The 23,653-nt window shown below is 45.0% G+C and overlaps 1 protein-coding gene across 9 annotated transcripts in view; it reads left to right on the top strand.

The window, feature by feature from the left end:
• Window positions 1-23,653, top strand: part of WWOX (WW domain containing oxidoreductase) — a 944,020-nt gene that overhangs the window by 385,966 nt on the left and 534,401 nt on the right. Inside the window, exon 9 of one of the 9 annotated variants that reach the window (XM_047710173.1) lies at window positions 1,994-2,038. The exons of the other annotated variants lie outside the window; for them this stretch is intronic. Coding sequence (XP_047566129.1) covers window positions 1,994-2,023 — 30 coding nt within the window. The 3' untranslated portion in view covers window positions 2,024-2,038. Of the gene's footprint in view, window positions 1-1,993; window positions 2,039-23,653 lie in introns of those variants that run through there. 9 annotated transcript variants of the gene reach the window in all.

Below are 23,653 nucleotides of genomic sequence, written 5' to 3'. Positions count from 1 at the left end.
CCTCTATCTGTTGGGCACATCCCTGCTGTCACTTCCGTTTCTTAAAAGGATATCAGTCTTATTGGGTTAAGGATCCATCTTCATGACTTTCTTTAAACTTAATAACCTCTTTAAAGGTCCTGTCTCCAAGTACTGTCACATCACGGGTTAGGACTTCAGTGTATGAATTTGGGAGGGACACAATTCAGTCCATCCTATGCCCCATGCTGGTTATGAGGGATGATTTGGTGAATAAGGAAGAAACATCCCCCACCTTCCATCAGTCTTCAGGGAAAAAGATAAAACAGTCTTTAATTTAAAAAAAAAAAAAAAAAGGAAAAAAAAATTCAGTGAGTTAAATAATTACAAGATAGTGCTGTGACGAGGATTGTAAGGTCCTAGTGAAGCTTAGAACTGGTGACTCCAACTTTGTTTGGGGGATAGAGAAGACTTCTGTAAGGAGATGAGTTTGGAACTGAGGTGTGAAAGGGAGAAAGAGGCCTTTAGGCAGGAGGAGGGCTTGGGATGAGGAGGAGAGCCAAGTAGGTGTGACCAGGACATGAAGGCCTAGTCCTATTCCAGACAGTTCCAGGAACTGAAAGGCAGCTTGCATAGCACCTACCTGGAACACAAGGGCAAGGGATTGTCCAAAAGAACATGGGCTCCATTGCTGGCAGCCCTCTGTAATCCTGTCTAATGAATGCTGCATAATGGCGGTTGATTTGCTTGAGAAGAGACAGTTTGTGAGTCTGTGTTAACATCCTGTTTGTTGAAATCAGAAATTCTCAAAAATTCTAGACTCCTGAGCCTCAATTAGGGATTTATTTTAAAAATATCTGTTCCTGGATCCCACTCCCCAGCGATTCTGATACATCCTGGATGGGGTCCAGGAATCTGTATGTTCAACAAACACTCCCGCTTCTTCTGGTGTGGTGGCCCACAAACCCAATCTAAAGAGACAAGCTGTTGACGTATTACTTAGAAAAGCCTAGAAAATACTGAGGACTACCAGACCTATTGGAATGTCTGCCAGATCCACCCATGGTGTTGGGGTGGAAACTAACCTTTACTGAGCCATTACATTGGGGACACGCGAGTGAGTGCTTTGTGTGTATCAGCTCTTTCAGTTGAATACAATGGTCCTACTGAAGGGGACACAGGAGTATACCCATTTTACAGATGAACATAGTGATGGACTGAGGGGCTAGATACGTTTTGTTTCTAATGTCACACAGCTTGTAAGTGACTTTAGAGTAGACACCCCAACAGCTTCAAATGGCCCTGCCGTGCAGGTGCGCTCGAGGTGTAGTCGCTAGCTCTCCTGGTGCTCTCTCACTGGGGGCTGACCGGTGCTTCACACGCTTCCACTTCTCATTCATCAGGTGATCCGGAAAGGCTCGGGTTGTGGACCTGATTTGAACCAAGAGTCTGCTGTTGATTCTTTTAAAAAGCCTGGCAAAAGCCCTTGGACTTCACTCATTCCTTTCACTTGTCATACGCATTATTAATCTTTTCTACCAAAAAATCCAGATTGCTTAGGAAAATAAAATACAAGCAACTCAGGACAGAGTCAGAATTTTCTCAATGATGAACATTTTAACATAGTTTATATCTCAACCCAAAAGCTTTCTCTCCCTCAATTAAAAAAAAAAGCAATAATAAAATAAAATAGAGTTTATTTTAAAAATTGCTTTGCAAACTCCTTTGGAGCACATCGCTGCCTTATTGGATGAATCATATTTTTAACTTTCACTTCCCATCAACTTAAACATGATCTGTCAAGGAATTGATGGGCCCAGTTGACTATAAATGAGTTTGCCTTTCATGCAGCGCTGTTCCGTCCGCTTGCCACAGAAATGAGTCCAGGTCATTCCAATATATTTAATTAATTTTAGAGGTAAAATTATTTTGCCCAATAACCAGAATGCTAATAGGGCTCATTGTAGTGGTTCTGTTCAGGTTTGTTGGTTCGAAAATAAACGCCTTCATTTCAATATTTGCCTTTTGGTTGCAGCCCGTTAACCCGTCATACACCGTGGCCTAATGAACATCATGGCTTAATTGTAAGTTAATGTGCACGTAGTTTTTAGAAAGCAGATTTCTTTCTTAACTGCTAAGTTTTGTCCCCCAAATATACCCCTGAATTGGAGTTTCCAACAGAAGGATGGATTGGACTGACATAACTCCTACTTTTGAACATAATGGCTTTATCAGTGCCTTGATAATACAAATTTGAGCTGATTTTTGGAAGTTAGAATAAAATAAGGAAAATAAATCTTAGCTCGCTAGATCATAATTGGGGCATTGCGATTTTTGGAGGTGTACTACATCTGTAACGGGGAGAGGTTACCAGTAGTAAGGGTGGGGGGAGAATAGAACCTCTACAGAATGGAAGGCAGAACTAAAATCTGCATATTAATAGCTTTCCTGCCAGTCCTGCATAGATTCATTCTTAACATCTCAGATATATAAAGCTTAGTTCAAAATAAATTCCGGGGAACGTTCAACCTGATTGAATCTGCTGTAAGCTCTGTTAATATATTTGTTCGAGTCACTTGCACTCAAAAGCTTTTTAGACAGAATATCACTTTTTTATATTATTCATGGTAATGTAATTCCCCCCTTTAATCTCTTCAGGGTTTCCCATTAAGTCATGATATGCAGTTCAGAGAAAGTTGGATCGACCATTAATCACACTATCTGGACTTCTGTGTGTCTACTTTCGGTCCATCTCTTCAGTCAGTCCCTTGACAGCAGCAGCGAGACGTGGGGCCACTGCAGACCCTGTGATCCGAGCGCGCTTGTCAGTAGATGGGGTGGCCGATCTGTAAGCCGGCTAATGGAAATCATTCCAGGCAAGGGAATAAAACCAAACAACACGAGCAAAGTCACTAGGTATTATAGGAATCCAGTACATACTAAATGACTTAATCCTACAGCTTGGATAGCAAGCCGAGGGGTAAAATGTACTTCCTAGATGACTTGAGTGATCCAAATGCCTAGGATGTATATATGCGTAACCCATGCAGGGCAAGACACCTGTCAGAGAGGGGGGCTCCTTAAGGCTCTTTGCATTTGACCAGGCACAGTGCATTTGTGGGGGCGGGGGGGCGGGGGGAGAGGGGAAATAAGGGAAGGAAAAACTGAAATGTTTCTTTTCTCACAATCAAAGGAAAAGCCCGCATTAAAAACACCAGATACATGGTACACGATAAAGAAATATTTGTGGTTGATTTCAGTTACCCGGTATATGTCTAATTTTTATTTAAAAAAGAATGTGGATCTTTAAAAGTTCTTTGAGTTTCTCTTCTTTTCTAACCCCAAAGTAATAATTCATAAATACCACCACTAAAATGCTCTTATTTGATCATTTTAAAGCCAGCCTAAGGATTTGAGGTTAATAGGAACTAATTTTTGGCATAGAACAAGGTCAGCAAACTCTGCAAAGGGCCACTTAGTAAATATTTTTGGCTCTGTGGCCCTTAAATAATCCATCACAACTGCTAAACTGCGAAGTTTAGCCATCGATAAAACAGCCATCGATAAATGTAAACAAGGAGAGATGGCTGTGAGTCAGTAAAATTTTATTTATAAAAATGGGTGGTGGAATGGATTTGGCCTGTGGGTCATAGTTTGGTGGCCCCTGGAGCATATGTTTGCAAGATGTAACTTCAAAAAATAATTTTTGTTTGAGTTTTGTGGTTTAAGAACATGCGATTTTCAATCTTGGATGAGTGCTTGATTTTTTTTTTTTTTCTTTTGAATTTTCATTTCTTTCTGACATAACACAAAACCCTTGCTTTGGGATTTCTCGTTAACCGTGACACTTCTTGTGGAACATCTTACTCCTGGGCTCCCTGGGGGGAGCAGCGACAGAACTGGGATGGTTGGTTGGAGCCAGCGTGGACAGGATACTTTCCATGCTCCGGCAACAGGGGAAAACTTCGAGAGTTTGGAGTAAGGATTTGGAGCAAAAAATTGAAGGCTGACTTCTTCTTTTTTTTTTTTTTTTTTTTTTTTTTTTTTTGAATAAAGAGAAAAGAAAGGAACAGGGGAGATGATGCACCTCCTCCCTTGGCTAGAGGCTTAGGTTTAATTGATGAATCTGTTGTGAGGGTGTGTCATAAGTCTTTTGAGGACAGATGCTGCATAGTTAGGCTTCTGAGTAGTAGATGATATAGTCCATGATGAAGGCATTAAGGAATCATACTTTTGGTTTCGGAAGAAGCCTAAGGAAAACAGAAACCTCCGTCTTTTCCCTGGGTGTTACCTAGGTGGCTTGTCTTCTAAACATTTGTGTATCATGGTCTGAATTTTCCAAAGAGAAGAGGGGCTAGTTGTCATGTGAACCCCTGTTTCTTTATTTATATTTAAAATGTTAACCCTAAAAATTGACCCAGTGTCGTAAGGAACCAGGAGATCGTTGCCCTGCTTTCTTGGAGACAGGGACATTCATTGTATTGTTGCAAGTGCTCGAATGTTCCGGGGAGGCAGGGCTAAGGTGATCTGGTCTGTTCCTGTCACCCTTTCAAAGGGGAGGATGACCCCAAAGCTAGATGAACCCATGTGCTAGCTGTTTGTTCCTGCAGCTCTGCTCTGGATGTGAATCCCGTCGATGGGAAGCAGGCACTTCCAGCCACCACGGCTCAGATCACCAGGGGCTGAGAAGCCCTTAGCACCCCATCCTCTGGTGAGGCTGCCCTGACAAAGCAGGCTGTCTCCTTCCACAAGACCACCGTGATTGCTGTCCTTTTTATGCTCAAGATAAAAATTAGTGGAAGCCAGTTTCACCTTTCCCGGTCCACGGATAGGTACCCAAACAGGTGTCGTGTCACCTGGATGGTTTCCAGTCCACAAAACCTCCTCTTCTGCAAGTGGCAGCAAACACGGGGAGGCTGTCAGGGTTGAGTGGGAGAGGGTTCCTCCCTGTGTTGCTAGAACCAGGTCCTAGTGGTGGCCGAGCCATTCTTGGCTTCCCGATGTGCTTTCTTACCTGTTCCCCGGGGTGCCCTCTAGAAGGAAGATGATGGAGGGATCCCTGGTGGGGTGACCCACTGATCAAGGCACTCCTTAAGTAGACCCAGAATTTCACATGGAAGTGTGACCTCCAATTAAAGCCTGGTTTTCCTAACCCTGCCCCCCCACCCCCCCGCAAAAAAAGTTCCTGTTCTGATGAAGCCGTCTTACCCTGTAAACTGTCATGTGAGTTACACAGAGCCATCTGCTTCCATCCAGGGTGTTTTATTTGGGATCCAGGAGGAGAAGGCGCATCTGTGCCCTCCATAGCATCTGAATCTTAATGAATAAAAGCACAGAGAGTTCTTTAAAAGGGAGCTGTATGGGTCTATTTATAGTTTGATAGCATTTTATCATCCGGCTCCACATTGGATGCCGAGTGCCAGCCGTCCACGGAAGCGAACCTCTCTGTTGGTTTCCTGAGCAAGGTGGCTGTGGTCAGAGACACTGAACGTGGCGTCTCCGTGGGCCCATCGCCCGCACATGCAGCCTCCACCCTGTCTTCAATGTGCATATCCCCTGGAAGTTTCTTCTCTAACTCTCTTCGTTGTTTGTCTTCCAAAAAGAAGAGCAGGTTTTAAGTTCCTTATCATTCATCCATTCTCTAGCTCTTCTTCAATTCTTTTCCCTGCTGCTTTTCTTCCTCCCTCCCTTCACCCCACGCTTACTTCCATCTCTCCTTCTCTTCCTGTTTTAATTAGTACCCAGGTGTGGAGATCAGGAGACCTCTGTCATCAGAAGGGTGGTTTGTGATACTCACAGATCCCAGGAGAAGGGGCACGCACCGTGCCATGCGGCCACAGGGAGCAGCTCCAGAGGGGTTGAGGACACAGAGGGAGACGGGAGCCTTTATTGTGGTTTCTACAGCAAGGAGCAAGGAGGGAGGATAGGCAGACTTAAGATGATTAGCATCATTTCAAGGGCTCTGGGGCATAGGGGCTCTTCTTAGTTGCCTGGTATGTGTCCGTGGGGGGATCACGGCTGGTGGATAGTGACCCAGAATGTGGGAGCCCCACAGTGGAGGTGGTGGGGGCATAGGCTCTGGAGTGGCTGGTTTGCATTTGTAAAGTACACTGGTACGGAAGTTGTTCCCTGTCTCTGACAATCAACTAACCCTGGAAGGGGTCTGCCCTTGAACCAAAGATCTCCAGGACCATCTTCTTTGTCTTTTAAATCATAGCATTGAATGGGACTGTCCAGGACACTTAGGGCAGTGCTCTCCTCAGTGCACACAGATTTGATCATTTGACTCTTTTCTTCTCTAGTTTTGAGTGGCTCCCAGATTTGATGGGTCGCAGAGGTCCACTGCCTACCCAAAGCCTAGGACTCTGAGTGGTCGCCCTGTGCATTGTGATGACAGAAGTGGGACCTAATGCAGGAGAACATCCGTGGATTGCACAGAATTTGTAATCCTTACCCAGGCATTAATTTTGCTGTGTATGCAGCCTCTTCTCCCACAAAACACTGACTAAGAAGAAAAGGGGCCCAGAGTACCCAGCAGGGCCTGGCTGACAGCTTGTGGCCCCCTTGCCACCGAGGGTTCTGAGGAAGGTGGAGACATCAGCAGCAGTGAAGGAGAATTTGGAAGGAGCATTTTTAGTGGCTTGTTTTCTTCCATCCTTCCCTCCCTCCATTCCTCCTTTCCTCCCTCCCTCTCTGCTTTTCTCTCTCCTTCTTTCTCTCCCTCTCTCCCTCCCTCCTTCTTTCCTTCCTTCCCTCCTTCCTTTTTAGTAATTTTTAATTATAAACATAGTTAATCCTATGAATGTGCAAAAAAATTTTAAAAAACCAAAAACCTTCTGGCTTTTTATGATCCTCTGGAGGCATGCATATTTCTAAATTTAAATTCACTTTCCGACCCTATCTGGGGAAAGGAAGTATTTTTTAGCCAAAGCCAGAAGAAAGGGAAGACATTCCCTTTTATTCTCTTGCCCATGTTTCAAAGCGTGTTTTTTCTTAGTATTGTTCATTTGATGCAATCATTGTTGAATATTGTGAAGCACCCAGAGCTGGAGCTTTGGACGTTGTGACTTTGGGCAGATTACTTTTTCTCTCTGTACCTCAGCTTATTCTTCTGAGTAATGGGGATCATAGCACTATCTACATCTCAGAGCTTTTGTGAGCAGTCCTCAAGATAACGTGTAAGAGGGGCCGTTAGGCACTTCATGCTAAAGGACTATCCGTCTTCCTGCCATCATTCCCTTCACTCCTGAAGGGCCTTATTCCTCACCTGAAGTAGGCAGAATGGGGCATATTTTCTCTTTAGGGAAAAGAAAAAAATCTCACAATTTCAAAGGACTTTACGTTTGGAGTGATTTTCCTAGAATCTTCAGGGAAGCCTCCTGTTTTGACATTGCCCACAAATACTAGAGGAAGACTCTTCCAAGCATCGCCAAGGAGAAAAATGAGAATGCCAGCTTAAATAAATGTTATCCCAAATCTCTGCAGAATCGCGATGTGTCCGATTTTTTAAAGTGTCGGCTGCAGGGTATTTATTATTCAGCGATAATAATAAATTGCGGCTTATGAAATCCGGGGACTCGAGTGTCCTGGAGGGAGGAAGCAAAGTGCAGAGAGAAGAGCTTTGAGAGGCAGAGGTCCAGCCAGACCCGGGCTATTAATCATCGCTCTCCATTATTTCCTGAAGATTCATTCATTGTTCCGTAGGTACCTAGAGGGTCAATTAGAGACCACAGACAGGCTTTTTCAAAGACACAGGAGGGTCAATTAGGCCCTCCTTATAATTTTCTGCTTTAACAGCAAATGCCAGCCTATTGCAAATCAGATGCAAGGGAGTTTGGAAATAAACAGGATACTTTCCCTCCTCCTCCTTTAAAAAGGAAGAAAGGAAAACAAGATCCCGCAACAAGATGTGGAGGTGATCAGCTCTTGGTAACATATGGCTTGCTGTCAGACTCCGGTTCGAGTGAGGTAGAGGGGATCTTATCATCGGGACTTGTGGGGAGTGGACTTCTTGTGGGGTCAGAGCACCAGGAACGCTCAGGGAATTTCTATGATGGAACGGTCTGTTCCCATCTTCGAGGTGATTCATTTATCTCGGCTACGATTGGAACTACACTGGTGTGAGGGTACGATTATAAAGTATCCGAAAGGATGCCTGAAATCAGTGGAAGCAGACACACACCAACACACGGTGGGTCCCCACCGCCCACCACATGTTTGGGACCGATTCTAGCTCAACGCACAGAACTACTGTTGGGCATGACCCTGATTTTTATTTGTTTTCCCTGGGATTGGTGAATAAAGTTTGAAACACATTACAATAAAGTCAGAGGAGGAGGGGAGTTGTCCTAAGTGATGGAAATATGAAAGGAAGATTGTCAGAAGTCCAGGTATCCCCTATTCTCCTACGATTTCTAAGTGGCTCGCTAGATTTTAACTCTCTGAACTTAGAACCTTGTTAATGGACTGAAGGATGTGTTCCTGCTCTGCTTCGAGGTCCTGTTCTACCTCTCTACCATCAAATAGAGATCGGAAGGAAAAAAAGAAATACTTTCAGTGTGCAAAACCAATTCCAACTCAAGAGATTTTGTTTGCTTGTTTGCTTGTTTTTTTGTTTTTGTTTTTGTTTTTGTTTTGTTTTGAAATTTCATTGCTGCTTCTGAGCCCCAGATTGTCTGATGTATGCAGATGTTTGTTGAGAGCTGGCTAATGTGCAGGCACTATTCTAGATCCTGGGGAACCAGCAGAGAAGAAGGGAGGCAAAACCCTTTTCAGTTCCAGAATGCTAGAGCCGAGCCTCCACGGCTGCTTTTACATTCAGCTTACACGTATCCTGCACGATTTTCAAGAAAGGAATTAGGACGGAAGCTGGGAAGGGTGAACTTGTGTCTCCTGGAGCCGTTGCTAAATCCACTGAAAACTGTCCCATTTTTTTCATTTCCCCGAGAAGAGGACATAAGTGTGCATTTCTTTAGGGCCAGGGATTTGCCTCTTTTGCCCACTGCTGGGTTTTCTGAGCCTGGAACAGTACCTGGCGTGTGGTAGGTCCTCAGTGAGTATTTGTTCACTCCATGAACTCATGGCCGGTGGGTGGTGGGGGGAGTCATTCTGAGGAGCTCGCCTTTCTCCCAGCCCCCTGAGCAGCTCTGGCCCCTAGCTTCTGCCATCTCCCTGGGATCAGCTTTTTAAATGCCCCACATTTTTGCTTTCTGATCAAAAGCAAGAAAATCTCCTAGCCCTTGGGCCCTCCCGCCTCATTTCCAACTCCCACCCCCAAAGTTGCCAATATGTGGCTTGCAGATGTCTTTCCTTGGGACTGCTGCGTTTTTGTTTCCTTCATGAAAGAAGTTAGTTGCCAACATTTTACAAATTGGGAATCTTTACATCACGACAGGGATTTCCTGCTTCTCTTGAAAAAGCAGAGCTGGTATCATTTGCCCGTGCTTCCGAGTGGTGGCAGTGAGCTGGATTTGAGCCAGGCTGCCCCTCTCTAGCCTGGATATATGTCTGCTTGCTTTCCACGGTGCCCATGAGGCCCACTTCACTCATAGAAGCTGCCTGACCTTGTAGGAGTTGGAGTCTGTAACCCCTGTGTGGCAATGACAGTAATCCATGAACCTGCCCACTCACACCCCAGCCATCTGGAGAGCCTCTCACAGGCCTCCCTGACCCCACGCTTCTGACACATTGAGCTGCCTACCATCTTGGTTCCCTGGTCTCAGACCTGATGGTATTCTGAAAGGCCTGGCTTTATTTGTACAGATCCTTCTACCTAGAATGTTTTTTTTTTTTTCCTTTTTTCAGAGTAACTTTGACTCTTCCAGGAGGCTTGCCTAAACCCTAGGCCCCCCTCTCCCCATAAGCTTTGCATGTGGGTTGGGTGTCCCTTCAGCCTCCGTTGTTCTCATAATACCCTCTGCAACCATGATTGTATTGTGGCTGTTCACTACCCTGCCGGCCACCCCAGACCATCATCCCCATAATAACAAGGTCTTTGTTGCTCATGGTCACATCCTGGGCATCCAGACAAAGTCTGGCCCCTTAGGGAGAGGACATATGGATCTGGCTGGCTGGAGCCTAGCATGGGAAAGGGAAGATGACAAGACTAGACAGGTAAACAATGCTAATGTCCCCAGATGCATTGGGAGTCCCAGCAAGATTCTGGATCTTCATGGCAACTGAAAAGCTCTGGGAAGGTTTATGAATATCGCAGTATCCCACACGTAATAAGGGGACTGCATGTGCGTTTAAGAAGAAGCACTCCGGCTTTAGTGAGAAGGATGGAACTTGAAGGGGCAGGACTGGCAGCAGGTGGGTTCTTAGGATAGTCTGAGCCAGACATTGTGGAGGTCAAAGCCAGAGAAGGATGTGGAAGTAAGGCGAGGCTACTGATCAAGTGTAGGGGGGCAGTAGATGGACATTCTACTGCGAGGAGTGGGGGAGTATGGCATTATCTAGCCAATGAATTGATAAGAATGACTTCATTCCATTTACTCCCTTCCCCCAAGCATCACCCATATCACCTTGGTAATACACCTCTTATGAAAGCCCACAGAGAGCAGAGGCTCTGAGCCCAGCGTGTGATTTTAAAGTAGGACTATGAGCAAACATCCACTGGCTTGGTTTTTAGTGTGCATGTATTTTTGTGTATTCCACATGGACTCTCTTTGCCTTTCTTTTCCTTCTTTTTAATCCTCTTCCTTAAGGGAAACCCCGTCCTTGCAGTTGCTTCTTGGTAGAGCGTTCTAACTAATGACTTTAATCGTGTGAATGTATAGCAGAAATGGACAAGAAAATCCTCAGCCCATTTATCTTTCAGACCCCAAGTGTATGGGCACAGAACCACAACCTCCACCTTTTTTCCCCATTATTTCATACCTTACCTCAATTTATGACTTGGCTTACGGTCTGTTGCAGAAAGCCCTGCTCCCCAGCTTCCTCCTGAATCTACATTTTTTGATTTTGTCTAAAATTCCCAGAGTCTCAGGAGTTTGCCGTTATAATGCTTCAGAGAAATTAGTGACATTGAAGGATTCTCATCTTTTTATGTGGAATTTTGGTTATGGGAAGAAATTCACAAAGCCTTTTTCTTTTTTTGTCACCTGTGCAGTTCAGGAGATTATATTAGATGATATCGGATACGAAAAATATCCCTGGTAGGGCTTTTCTTCATGTAGTAGCTTAGAATAAGTCATGTCACCAAAACAGGTGCTGTAGAAAACTGTTTGTAGAAACAGTTCTGAGCCCTGTTTGGTCTGAAAGTTTTCTTACTTAACTTTGTGTAAGACATGGCATAAAAAACCATTGCAGTAGCTGTAGGTCTAGATTCACTGGCAATGCTATCATATGACTACCACGAGTAATACTAGTGCTAAATATTACTTTGGAACTAATTCTTTAGTAATTAATAAAAAAAAAAAAATCCAGACAGCTGTTGTTCATGAATTGCTGTGTTAAGAATTTTATCCTCTGTGAGTGTAGTGACTGTGAAAGCTGAAGAAGTAAATGGAGGAAGGTTTTTATTTTAAAGCTGTGTTGGTTTTCCATTGCCATGGAACAAATGATCCCAAACAGAGCCGCTTAAAACCACACCCGTTTATTAGCTCTTGGTTTTGTAGGTTAGGAGTCTGGACACAGTGTGACGGGTTTTCTGCTCAGGGTCTCACAGAACAACTTCCAGGTGTCAGCTGGGACTCTGTTCCTTTCTAGGGGTCCTGGAGAGGAATCTACTCCTAAGCTCGTTCTGGTTGTGGGCAGCATTCAGTTACTTGCAGTTGTAAGATGGGGCCCTCCGTCGATATCCTCTGTGTCACCTGCTGGTCACTCCCAACTCCTAGGGACCACACACATTCCTTGCCCTGTGGCCCTCTCCTTCCCCAAGGTCATCAAGAGAAGCTGTCTTGTGCACTGAATTTTCTCCATCCTTGGTATTTCTCTTTCTCTGAATATAACACCTAGACCCATATTTAATAGGCTTACATGATTAAGATAGTCTCCTTATCTTAAGGTCAACTTCTTGGGAGCCTTAATTAACATCTGCAAAAATCCCTTCCCAGCGGTACCTAGATTCGTGATTGATGGGGTAGCTGAGAAAGGTCAGATGGACACCAGGGCCCAGGTATCTTGTGGGCCACCTTAGGATTCTACCGACCAAAGCCACTTTATTTTTTAATAACTGAAAACAAAGCCTACATCTTTGTAGAGACTTTCTTCAGGTGTAGAAAATGTAGTCTAAGGGAAAAGGGGTACTTGAGGAGGATAGAAAACACAGAGAAAGGAAGCCTAGGTAGACGCTCCAGGGCGGAACCAGATTTGATCAGGGATTGCCCTGCATTCCCTTGAGAGACAAGCACGTGGTTTTGCCTGAAGAGGCAGAATGGGAGCTTGGAGAGAGGGGTTATATGGCTTCGGATCTTTAGCTATCAGCAGGTGGGGCTGAGTCAGAAGAGTTTGATCTCTTGTATCACCTGATTCAACTCATTATCTTCTCATTGCCTTGATTTCCCCACCTCACATTGCTTAATATTCAGATCACCAAATGCTTAAGCAGCAATAAAGGACTGTTCCGCTGTTAGCTGCCTTCAGGCATACAGTAGGCACTCAGCACATGTCCCTCCCATTGTCCTCCTCTGTGGATAGAGTGTCAAATCAGATTAGATGGCAAACCCCAGATTTGAACTGGGCACTCTGGAAGCCACAGGTTCTTAAATTCTTCCACAAGGAGTGGGGATAAGGACCTGGAAGAGCCTGGGAGCATTGCCTCAGTTGCCTGCTGCATGCACAAAATTCCTCTGCAATCTCATTTTATCTCAAAACCCATGCAAATTCTGCATTCTGGTTCCTGAGCTAGCTGTGTTGTATTGCTAGAAGAACCAGTGTTTGAATCACTTAGTGGTTATGTTCACACCCTGGGGCACATGCGCTTTGCTAGGGCCAGGACTAGGCAAGCGCCACGCCTATAGCATCCGCGTCCGGAGTCACGTGCTCCCTGTCCCCACACCCAGGTTTGTGCAAGTGCCATCGTGTACGTGTTGGACCCACAACTCATGTGGCTGCTTCACCGGTTGCCCCTGGGCACATCACACACCATCACGAGAGGCCCGACAGCCAGGGGACAAGTCAAAGGCGCCTTCTTTTATGCCCATGTGCCCACTGATAAGCTGATCATTACGTCTAAGGGGTGTAAGTGTGCACGCCACGCTTTGCAATCTTCATCACAGGCAAGTGGAAGTGATGGCTCTTCAGTGTCGTAATAGAAGAGCATGTGTCTGTCTTGGATGTTGTGATCATATCACGCATCTCGGGAGCCACAGCCAAGGAGCTGACACACAATCGGTTAATGACATGAGGACACCACCAGCAAACTCTCCAGCTCTGCTCTGTACCCAGGCACGTGCCGGCGCAGAGTCCTCTGAAAAGGATTACAGATGTTCTTTTTTTCCCCTTCTCTTCCCCATCCCTCCCCCTCTCTTTCTCTCTTTGCACCCACGGCGCTCTGCACTTCAAGCTAAATATAATGTATCTGATTTCCCATCATACATACTAATCAGGTTTGAAAGTTGTCTTGTGAGACTTTAAAAGCTAGCAAGAGCATGTGCGATTTCTCCAAAAGGATGTCTGCAATCAAGGTGATTAACGTGGGAAAATAAATCATAATTTATATTGCTGAAATGGCAATTGCAAAACACTCTGACAATACTTCTCATTCAGTCTATTTTCCCATGAACGGGGCTAAGTGCGGCCCTTCGGAAACGTTCCCTTTATTTATTTATTTATTTATTTATTTATTTATTTATTTATTTATTTTTAAGGCGCCAAATACCATGGAAGCAATTGCAATCTCAGGGCAATGTGGGGCGCCTCAGGGACAGAACCACCAAGCATTAATGCCAAAAAATTGGACCACCCCCATGTTGAAGAGAGAGTTCAGAGATACTCTGTATCTGGGATACATGTGCACGTGTGTGGGAACACACTTGCTTCGATTATTTTTATATAGAAAAAGAACATTTTAGATCCAAAGGACTTTAGGAGGCCACTCTCTGCTGCCCACCTGCCTTTGGGTTAAACCACCATCAATCATCCAAGCGAACTGATGAATGTGGGGATTGGGAAATATCCCTTGGTACTGGGAACTATGTCCCAGTATGTCCTGCTCGACAGATGTTAGATCCACAAAGGCCAAAACGCGACGCCTCTGACAGGTGACAGGTATGATCACCAAGTCTTCCCTCTCCCTTGGACTGTGATGCCCTAAACCCCACCCCTCCAAAGGCAGGGTCCGTTTCACCCCTCAGAGGCAGGACCACGGGGCTGACAGAGGACACCTGCCCAGCCCAGCCCACCCCAAACTGCTGACCCACCAAATCACGGGCAAAAAATAAGTAACTTGTTGTGAGCCACTAGTTTTGGAGATTTTTTTTTTAAACAGTACAAATTAGCAGAGACAGTACTTCCACATCTGACTTGTCGCAAGCTAGTGGAAAGCTGTGGGATAACTAGTAGTCCGCCCTTTTCTCAGGGGTAGGCCTGGTATGTGGGAGGTGATAGTTAGTTGGTGAATGAACGCCTGTTGATGCCCCCGAGCCGGTGTTCTCTATCTCGGGAAGGATGTCAAGAAGTTGAGGGTAGTTGCGGATCTGGTCCCTCTCTCATAAGGATCAGGTAGGAGGGTCCAAGGAAGGACAGGGAGTGACTGTTAGGACATGGAATGCTCAAGGGAGATCTTGCTCTGAGTTCTCATGACAAGAAAAGCTATACTTAGCCAAAACAACCAATTTCTTTTTAAATGTCAATATCATAGCCCATAGTATTTCCTTATTTGCTCTGGCCACCAGGGAACTCAAAGCCAATGTTTTAGCATACTTTCCTCACCTTCAGCACAGTCGCAGGACCGTATAGTACCTCTTTGGGAACAAACATCCCCTCTCACTTCATCTTAGTGTTATTCTTTCTTTTTCCTGATTTTTTAAATCTATTTTTCCTCCTCCTCCTTTTCCCTCACTTTTTGTTTCCTCCTCTCCTCTCTCTTTTAGTTCTTCCTTATTGTTTATATGCAGTATGTATTCATGTATAATATTTTAGATCTCCCTTCCTTTTTAAAAATTTTTTAAACTTTTTATTATCCTATATTATTAGCCCCAGGCGTACAGGTCTGTGAATCACCAGGTTTACACACTTCACAGCACTCACCATAGCACATACCTTCCCCAATGTCCATAACCCAACCACCCTCTCCCTACCCCTCTCCCCGCAGCAACCCTCAGTTTGTTTTGTGAGATTAAGAGTCTCTTATGGTTTGTCTCCTTCCCGATCCCATCTTGTTTCATTTTTTCCTTCCCTACCCCCCAAACTCCCCACTCTGCCTCTCAGCTTCCTCATATCAGGGAGTAGATCTCCCTTTCTTTTTAACAACACAGAGATGAAAACAAAACAAAACAAAACAAAAAAGAAAAACAGATACACTATGATGTTGTTCAGTCTCTGGGACCTAAGAGAGGAGTCTAGGCAGGTTCCTGCATTGTTCCCTTCCCATCATCTCTAAGTAGGGGGAGCATTGCCTTGTCTTTTCATTCATTTGTCAGAGGCGGAGTGTAGAGTGGGACCATCTTACACTCTGGAGTCAGCGAGCGGTGCTGCATTGGAATTCTGACTCCATCACTGTGTCGGTTTCCTTTTGCTGCTGTAACAAATTGCCAAAGACTTAGTGGTTTAAAACATCACAGATTTATCAACTTACAGTTCTGGAGGATGTAAGTCCCATTCTGTCTCACCGGGTCAGGGTGTCAGCAGGGCTGGTTCCTTCTGAGCCTCCAGGGGAGACACACCGCCTCCTGCCATGTTAAGCTCCTCCAGGCCTCCTATGTTCTTTGGCCCAAATGACCCCCCACCCCTCCATTTTCCAGGACGGCAGCATGGCATCATCCTGCCTCCCTCCCTGGCTCTGTTTCCCTCATCACATTGCCCTCCCTTCCTCTGACCTGCCTGCCTCTTTCTGAGAAGGATCCATGGGATTGTGTGGGGCACACCTTGGTCATCTAGGATAATCCCACCATCTCAAAATCCTTAATGACACCCGTAAATATCCCCCTTCCCATGTAGGATGATAAATTCACAGATTCTGGGGATTGGTCTGAGAGAAATATTATTCTGTCTATTCCAGTGGCTAATTCTCAGTTTTCCTCATCCAGGTGGCAGAGGCAGCAATATTCTACAGGCTGTTTGGCGAGTGGAAACATGAGCTTTATCAAATGGGGTCACGCAGAGATTGGGGTCTCCCTCATAAATTATCCTGGGGCCCATCCTCCACACCACAGTGTGGGTGCGTCCATTATCTTTTCAGTCAAACTGCATTCATTGAATGGAGATTTATACACCATCATCATCCTGGTATGCCCGGGCTGCCATAGCCAGACACCACAGTTGGTTGTTCAAACACACAGACTTACTGCTTACAGTCTGGAAGCTGGGAGGTCCAAGATCAAGCTGGTGGCAAATTCCTGTCTGATGTGAGTCCACTTCCTGGTCTCAGGTGGCCGTCTTCTCACTGTGCCATCACCTGGAGAAAGGAGGAAAGGCTCAGGCCTCTCCTTCTTCTCACAAGGACACAAATTCCATTACGGGGTCTCCATACTCATGACGTTGTGTAAACCAGGTCACCTCCCAAAGGCCGCCCCTCCTCATACCATCACAGTGGGGGTTAGGGCTCCAACATAGGAATTTGGGGGGGCGCACGGACTCTCTGTCCATTAGCAGCTCTCTTGCACTTCTACCTGGTGATTTGAACATAGCCCGTGTGGTGGAGAAGCCATGGTGTCAGAACCAGGAGAGAGCCCTGTGGCTTTCCCAGGTCTGCCAGGAACCAGCCATGCTGACTTGGGCCTGTGGCTTCTCCTCACCAGCCTCCTGTGGCCTTGTCTGTAAAACATGGGGCCTAAAATATCTCCATAGCAGTAGGGTTCTGAGAACCACGTGAAACCCTCTGCGCCAGGGCTTTCTGTCACCACAAACCTGGGGGCCCATGTGAGTGCTGGGCAGCTGCCAGAAGTCATGGTTCCCACCTCCCCAGCCTCACCTCCACAGGCCAACGCATCTTAGAGGATGGTTTTCAGCAGCCAAGTGCCCTTAGCAAGTGGGGAATTTCAGTGGTACTCACATGGGTTTTTACTTCCCCCTCCTCTAATCCCTGCCTCTGAGACGGAAATAGTTAATTGAACACCCGTGGTGTACTGGGAATGTGCAGATGGCTTTCTGCGCTTCATTTTAGTTTTCAGTCAGAAGGATCTTGACTGTCTTCAGTTTACAGTTGAAGGGATTGAAGATCAGAGGGACATGTCTCTCGGTGGTAGTAGTGACGGTGTTGATGCAGATCGTCTTAGTTATTAAAATCCCAGCAGCTACTAGAGTTCTCCTAGCAGAAGCTCGCATCATGGTGTGGCCTGTGTGTGCTGGACATCAGGCTAAAGTTGGACATTCATTATTCATTCACCACCAACCCCCACCCTCCCACCCCCGCAGGGGTAAGTGTTTCAGACAGAGCCTCACTCCGGCCCCAGGATTCTCTCGAGCCCCACCTTGTCAAGGGCATGATTGGCAGAGGCCCAATTTGAGTCCCCATCTCCTGCCCCTTTTGCAGGACTTGCTGGCTCCCCAAGCCTGTGTGTCCTCTCCCACTGCCAAGAAGTGGGGTTTGTTTTGTTCTCAAAGATCGTTGAGCTCACCTGCTCCCTACCATCCCAGATGGATATATTTTTTTAAAGATTTTATTTATTTACTCAATAGACAGAGATCACAAGTAGGTAGAGAGGCAGTCAGAGAGAGAGGCAGGCCTCCCACTGAGCAGAGAGCCGGATGCAGGGCTCGATCCCAGGACCCCAGGATCACGACCCGAGCTGAAGGCAGAGGCCTCAACCCACTGAGCCACCCAGGCGCCCCCCAGACAGATATATTTTAAAAGGGTAGCCTTTGCTGCAAAACTAGGACCAAGGAGAACCAACCTGCTCCGCTACCCCTAACCAACCTCTGACCATGGAAACTTCCACCTGGCCCACCGGCCTCTGTGGCTGAGTCAGGGGAAAGAAGAGAAGAAAGTTCAGTGAAGCTTCCAGTGGGTGGTCACGCCCAAGGCCCATTACCAGGCTGGAGTGACAGAGTGTGGCCTGCCTGCGGCTCATCCCGCATCTAATGGAACAGAAACGAGCACCTTACTGCCCTTCTTTTGCAGTGGCCCGTCCGGGGCCTCTGCGAGGTTTATTAATCTTAGCGTCTAACGGAAAATGTGTTGCCATGTTAAATCCAGAGCCACCGTCCCCGCTCGGAGGACTGAAGGCGGCAGGAGTCTTTGTCTTATTTACAAGCAGTGCATGGGAGAGACACTTAGGGCAGAAGAACGCTGTCGTAAAAATCCGCATGGAATCTGAAAGTGTGCATTAATGCATGTGACCAGATGGTCCTAAAATATGCCACTTTAACCAAAAATCATCCTCTGAAAAACTCTTCTGAAGAACATTGACTGTGCATAATAACTGCCTTGAGTAGGGCCATAATTTTAGAAAATGTATGAGCTACGGGATGAAGATGAGGGAGGGAATGGTTCTACTTCTCATTACAGGGTCCTCCAAATGCCTGCTTGGAGAAAAAAAAAAAAAAAAGAAAGAAAGAAAGAAAAAGAAAAATTCACCCAATGCGAGGAACCGTGGCAATACTTAGACCATTTAGAATCACTGTGAGTTATTACCCAGAAATTGCTAACCACTGCTTTCTAAGTTCTATATTAAAAAAATAAGAAGAAGCTTCCAAACTCTGAAACTCCGGAAGCAACCAGCTGTTAGTTACATGTCACAGTCTTCGTACTGGTGTCTCCAAGTATATTCTCAGGTTCGTTTTCTGCTTGTGTCTTACAAGTTTGAAGGGCCATCAGTCGAAGCGTCTAATAATCCTAACACTGCTGTACTTACACTTGAGGTCTTATTATCTTCCCCTTAGCTATGTAAACAGATGAATAACCTGCTTTGGATCTGCACACACAGCGCTTGCTGAAGACCCGGGCACGATGGATGGGGGGCATCCTCTGTCAGCCTCTCAGGCTTGTTCATTAGGTAGGAGGGGAGAGCGTTCCAGATAAGCCATCACTGAGGGGGGGAGGTGGGGTTACCAAAGGGGCCGCTGGATCTGCCTTAGAAGCCCTCAAGTTTGCAAACCATTGTTTAAAATTGTGAGAGGCCTTGGGCCTTTCTTAAAAAGGAATCATGTGAGTGGAAATGTGACTCTCCTTAACAAAAAGGTACTGTTGCCCACCAGAAAAAGTCAGAAAAATGCTTCACTGTCTCTCTGTATTGTGTTAAGACAAATGGGTGCATTTTTGTTGCATTAAAGCATTATTTTCCTGTTTTTAAGACTCCTGTTTCACATCGCTGTTCAAATTCGACATCCACATTTAAGTTTGCTTAAAAGTATTACCACTTTGGTTGACGTTCACCTGTATACTTTTCAGTGGGTCTTATCGTCTCATTTATAATATACCGTTCCAGGAGCAGTTGGAAAAAAGGAAGAAAAGGAAAAAAAATGTTTAATGTTAATGATTTCTTTCCTAACTGCAATTTTGTCAGCTCCGTTTTGTACATATATGATTATGAAGCAATTTGCATGAAATTTACACCTTTTCAAATTTTGAAAATTGCCTTGTTGAAAAGAATCCCTGCGCTTCTCAATACCGCACTGATTAATCACGGTTATAGAGTAGACATAACATTTTTATTAAACTCTCAGTGAGCAGGAAAATTAGCACTTCCTGCAATAACGATACTAATTTCATTAGTGAACGTTTTCATTTATAAAGTGCCTCTTCCTTATCTTGAACCTTTTATCCTCTTCTTATTGACCAAAGAGAGGGCCTATCTTTGGGAGCTGGTAATAAACCATATTCCCAATACAATGCTACCCCATCGACAAGCCACTGCTTCCAGCCGATGATCTTCCTTGATCATAAATATCCATCGATACCTTTTATCATATGGGGCTCTCTGAGCTTTCTTTTTGAATTTCAAATATGATGAGATAGTGTCCATCCTTAAGAGCTTGCAATGGGTTGGTTGTTGGCCAGATCAAACCTCTGAAACTATCAGGCTGGGGTATTAAGAAAATGCAGCCTTTGTTGATTGATTTTCATATAATCTCTTCAGTGGATGCTTATGATAAAGGGGAAACAGGAGGGAATATAGGAAAGGCTTGGGGTCCTGTTTGACTTTCTAGAAATTGAACTTCACAAGCAAACTCAGGGAGAAACTCGTGGGGTGGAAATGAAGTCTGCTGGGAATAGGGGCCTGGGGTCCGGGTGTTTTATTTACATACAAACCCACATAGACGTCTCCAGTTCTGCTGCAAAGTTCTTTCTGAAACGTGCGGATAGATGAACCATTGCAATAATTATTTATCATCGTCTTCCGTGATGCCAGGTTTGATTTATGGTGCCAAGGACACACAGGTGAACCCTCAAGGAGAGCCAGGTGCCTCCGCTCACAAAGGTGTGACATTCCAAGGGGGGAGCCAGTAAGAGACAGTAAACAGCTGGATAAAATATATTCTGGTCACGATGCATGTTCAGAAAGAAGTAAGGAAACATGGTGCGTTCGAGAAAGAAAGGTCAGGAATGGGGAGGGTGCTGCTTCTGGAAAAGATGGCCAGGTAGCCTTGAAGTCGAGGCTTCAGTGATGAGAAGGAGCCAGTGGTGGAAGGAGCCAGAGGAAAAGTGTTTTGGGCAGAGGGAACCGAGCCTGAAAAGGTGCCCTGTCAAGGCAAACGCTCTGCATTGTTGAAGAGATAGCGTTGACCAGAGGCTTTGTGCATGTGCCCTGTGATTTTTAAATTTAGAATTGAGGTCTGTGCTTGATGTGAAATAGTGATCCTTTCTTCGTGTCTTCAGTGCATTGGGAAAGCTGTATGTATTCAAAGTAAAAGAGAATTATCCATTTCTCAACACCAGTGGGGGAATAAGGGGCAGTGGCAGCACAGGAACACAAGTGATTTTTCTCTTTGTGTGTCAGGGTTTTGTTGTTGTTGTTGTTGTTATTGTTTGTTTTTGTTGGTTTTCTTTTCTCTCTCTCTCTCTCTATATATATATATATATTTTTTTTTTAATTGATCAGATGGCTTTTTAAGTGCCAGTTGTGACTTAGAAAGGAAATGACTCCTTCAAGGTCATAGTGCCAATAGACTGGGGAGGGGGCAGGATTAATCATATATGACTGAACTTTCCCAGCAAAATATATATATTCATTGGATGCATTATGCTTTGATGTCACTAATAGCTTCATTGGTTTATGTCTTATTTTGTCAACTCGGTATATAGAGAGTTTAAATGGCAGTAACTCTCTTATAACTCTGAGTGTCCTGAGACTATCATGTCATTGAAAACATGCTCAAACTCGTCAGTAAACAGACATTGCAATGAACACAAAAATGAGAACTTACTTTACACTCATCAGATTGGAGAAAAACAAAAAAAACAAACAAAAAAAAAACAAAACAAAACTAAGTACCTAGCAATACCAAGTATTGTCAAGGATATGGAGTAACAGGAAATTTCATACATCACTGGTCAGAGTATAAATCAATAAAATCATTTTGGAAAATATTTTGGTGTTACCCAGTAGAGTCATACATAAAGCTCTTCAGTTTCATTCCTATGGACGGACCTGTTTTGGGAAACTCTTGAAAACTAGAAAAGTTCGAGAGCAATTCTGGCACGTTATTTTTATGATAGCAAGAAACAGAATTCTCCAAATAACATCCATAATTAAATGGGGGAAATTGAAGGTGGTACTGTATATTCACTAGAGTAGAACACCAGTTAGCAGTGAAAATGAATGAATGTATTCCCTTAACCTGAATCAGCATAGAAGAATATTGAAAATACGATGTGGCATTTAAGAAACAGTTACATAGATTACAGACACAGTGTGACTCAACTTACATGAAGACCAAAATAGAGGTTAAACTAAACAGATTTTTTGAGGTTTTATGAATTTGTGCTTCACACTATAAAGGAAAGCAAGTGAATAGAAAACACAAAGTATGAGCTTATGAGCTAGTGCTTCTCGAGGTATGGAGTTGGGTGGGTAGGCGGGCTAGAGAAGAAGGGAGAGGGATGACTTGGGGAGGGGTATATGGGAGAAGTATCACAAAGTTCCATTTCTCAAGTGGAGCCAGAGGTAGAGAGGTAGTCGTTCTCTTTGCCATTGTTTAAAATATACATAAATTACTTATATGAACTCTTTTATTATGTATGCACATTGCCTAGTATTGAAAGATTAAAAATACTCTGGTACCTTGAAACTGAATTAGGGGTCAGAGGCTTGGCTCATTTTTTTTTTCCTACTTTTTAGCCTTGACCCACTGTGAAGTCTTGCCTGATGCAAAAATGGGAGAGTGATAATGCCCCATGTGGCTTGAATTTCTCCATACTCCGAATCAATCTTCTATGTCAGACAGGTCTTTCAAAAACGCAGTCTTTACGATGTCCTTCATCTGTTCACAAACATTCAGTGGCTCCCACCGCCTCCAGGGCTGAGCGCACAGTCCTCAGCCTGTCAGTCCTTTTACCAGTGGCTTCTCTGCCTCACCAGTTTTTTTCGTCATTTCAATACATTTTCTTGTATATAATTCTGTGGACAGCCATCAGACAGGCTAGTAGCATGCAGCAGTGAACCATTAACCCATGGCTTTGGTCAAGCTCATCTGCTTCCTGTCCTTCCAGCAACATCTGCTCATTCTCGTACACACTCCGGGTTCTCTCCTTGTACATCGTTTATTATTCCACAGTTTCTGTAGGTCGGGTGTTTAGGCGTGTCTTAGCCAGGTTTTCAGCTTAGAGTCTCACAAGACCACAGGGTGACAGCCAGGCTGTGTTCTCATACAGAAGCCCGAGTAGGGAAGAATCGGCTTCCAAAGTTACTTCCTCACCTTTGAGGTCACAAAGGCTGGTTCCTGGCAGACTTCATTTTCTTACAGCTGGATGATTCAGGGCCTCTTGCTGACTGTTGGTCGTGGCTGGAGGCCCCCTTAGCTCCTAGAAGTCACTCTACGGGTCCTTACCACCTGGGCTTTCCCAGTATGGCAGCCTACTTCATCAAGCCAGCAAAGAGAATCTAGAACAAGTTGGCTGGAAAAAACATAATGGGGTCACAAGAGTAACACCCCATCCCCTTCCAGTGGCTAGAAGCGCCTTGCAGGACCTACCCACCATCAGTGGGAGAGAATTACCCAAAGGAGTAAATACCAGAAGGCAGGGATTGTATGGGGCCTCCTTAGACTCTCTCCACCCCAACTGGAAGTGTCTTGCTTTGCTGTCAGTTAATGTCCGGGACGCCTCTAAAACTGAATCCCATTTCAAGCTGTCTGTGACTGTTTCATCCCCGGGAGCAGCAGGAAGTAGACCCTGTGAGTCTGAGGGCCAGAAGGTCTGCCTTCTAAAGCTGCCCTTTCTAGACTTCAAGTTAAAGAAGGAAGATTTTGAATTGAAGAAAGACTTTGCAGGTGTTAATTGCAGTCCTCAAGTCTCTTTCAGCTCCGATGAGAAATCACCTCTGGGCGGTTCCACCCTTGAAGGTGGCGATACATCAAAAATGGTTTTTCTTCTCAAATGGCAGTTGTTAGACACCTGAAGATTAGGGTTTCTCAAATACTGATCATAATAGAT

Source organism: Lutra lutra, chromosome 17 (genome assembly GCF_902655055.1).
Source record: "Lutra lutra chromosome 17, mLutLut1.2, whole genome shotgun sequence".
In the NCBI taxonomy this organism is placed as follows: domain Eukaryota; kingdom Metazoa; phylum Chordata; class Mammalia; order Carnivora; family Mustelidae; genus Lutra; species Lutra lutra.
This window is presented reverse-complemented; position numbering and strand designations above follow the sequence as displayed.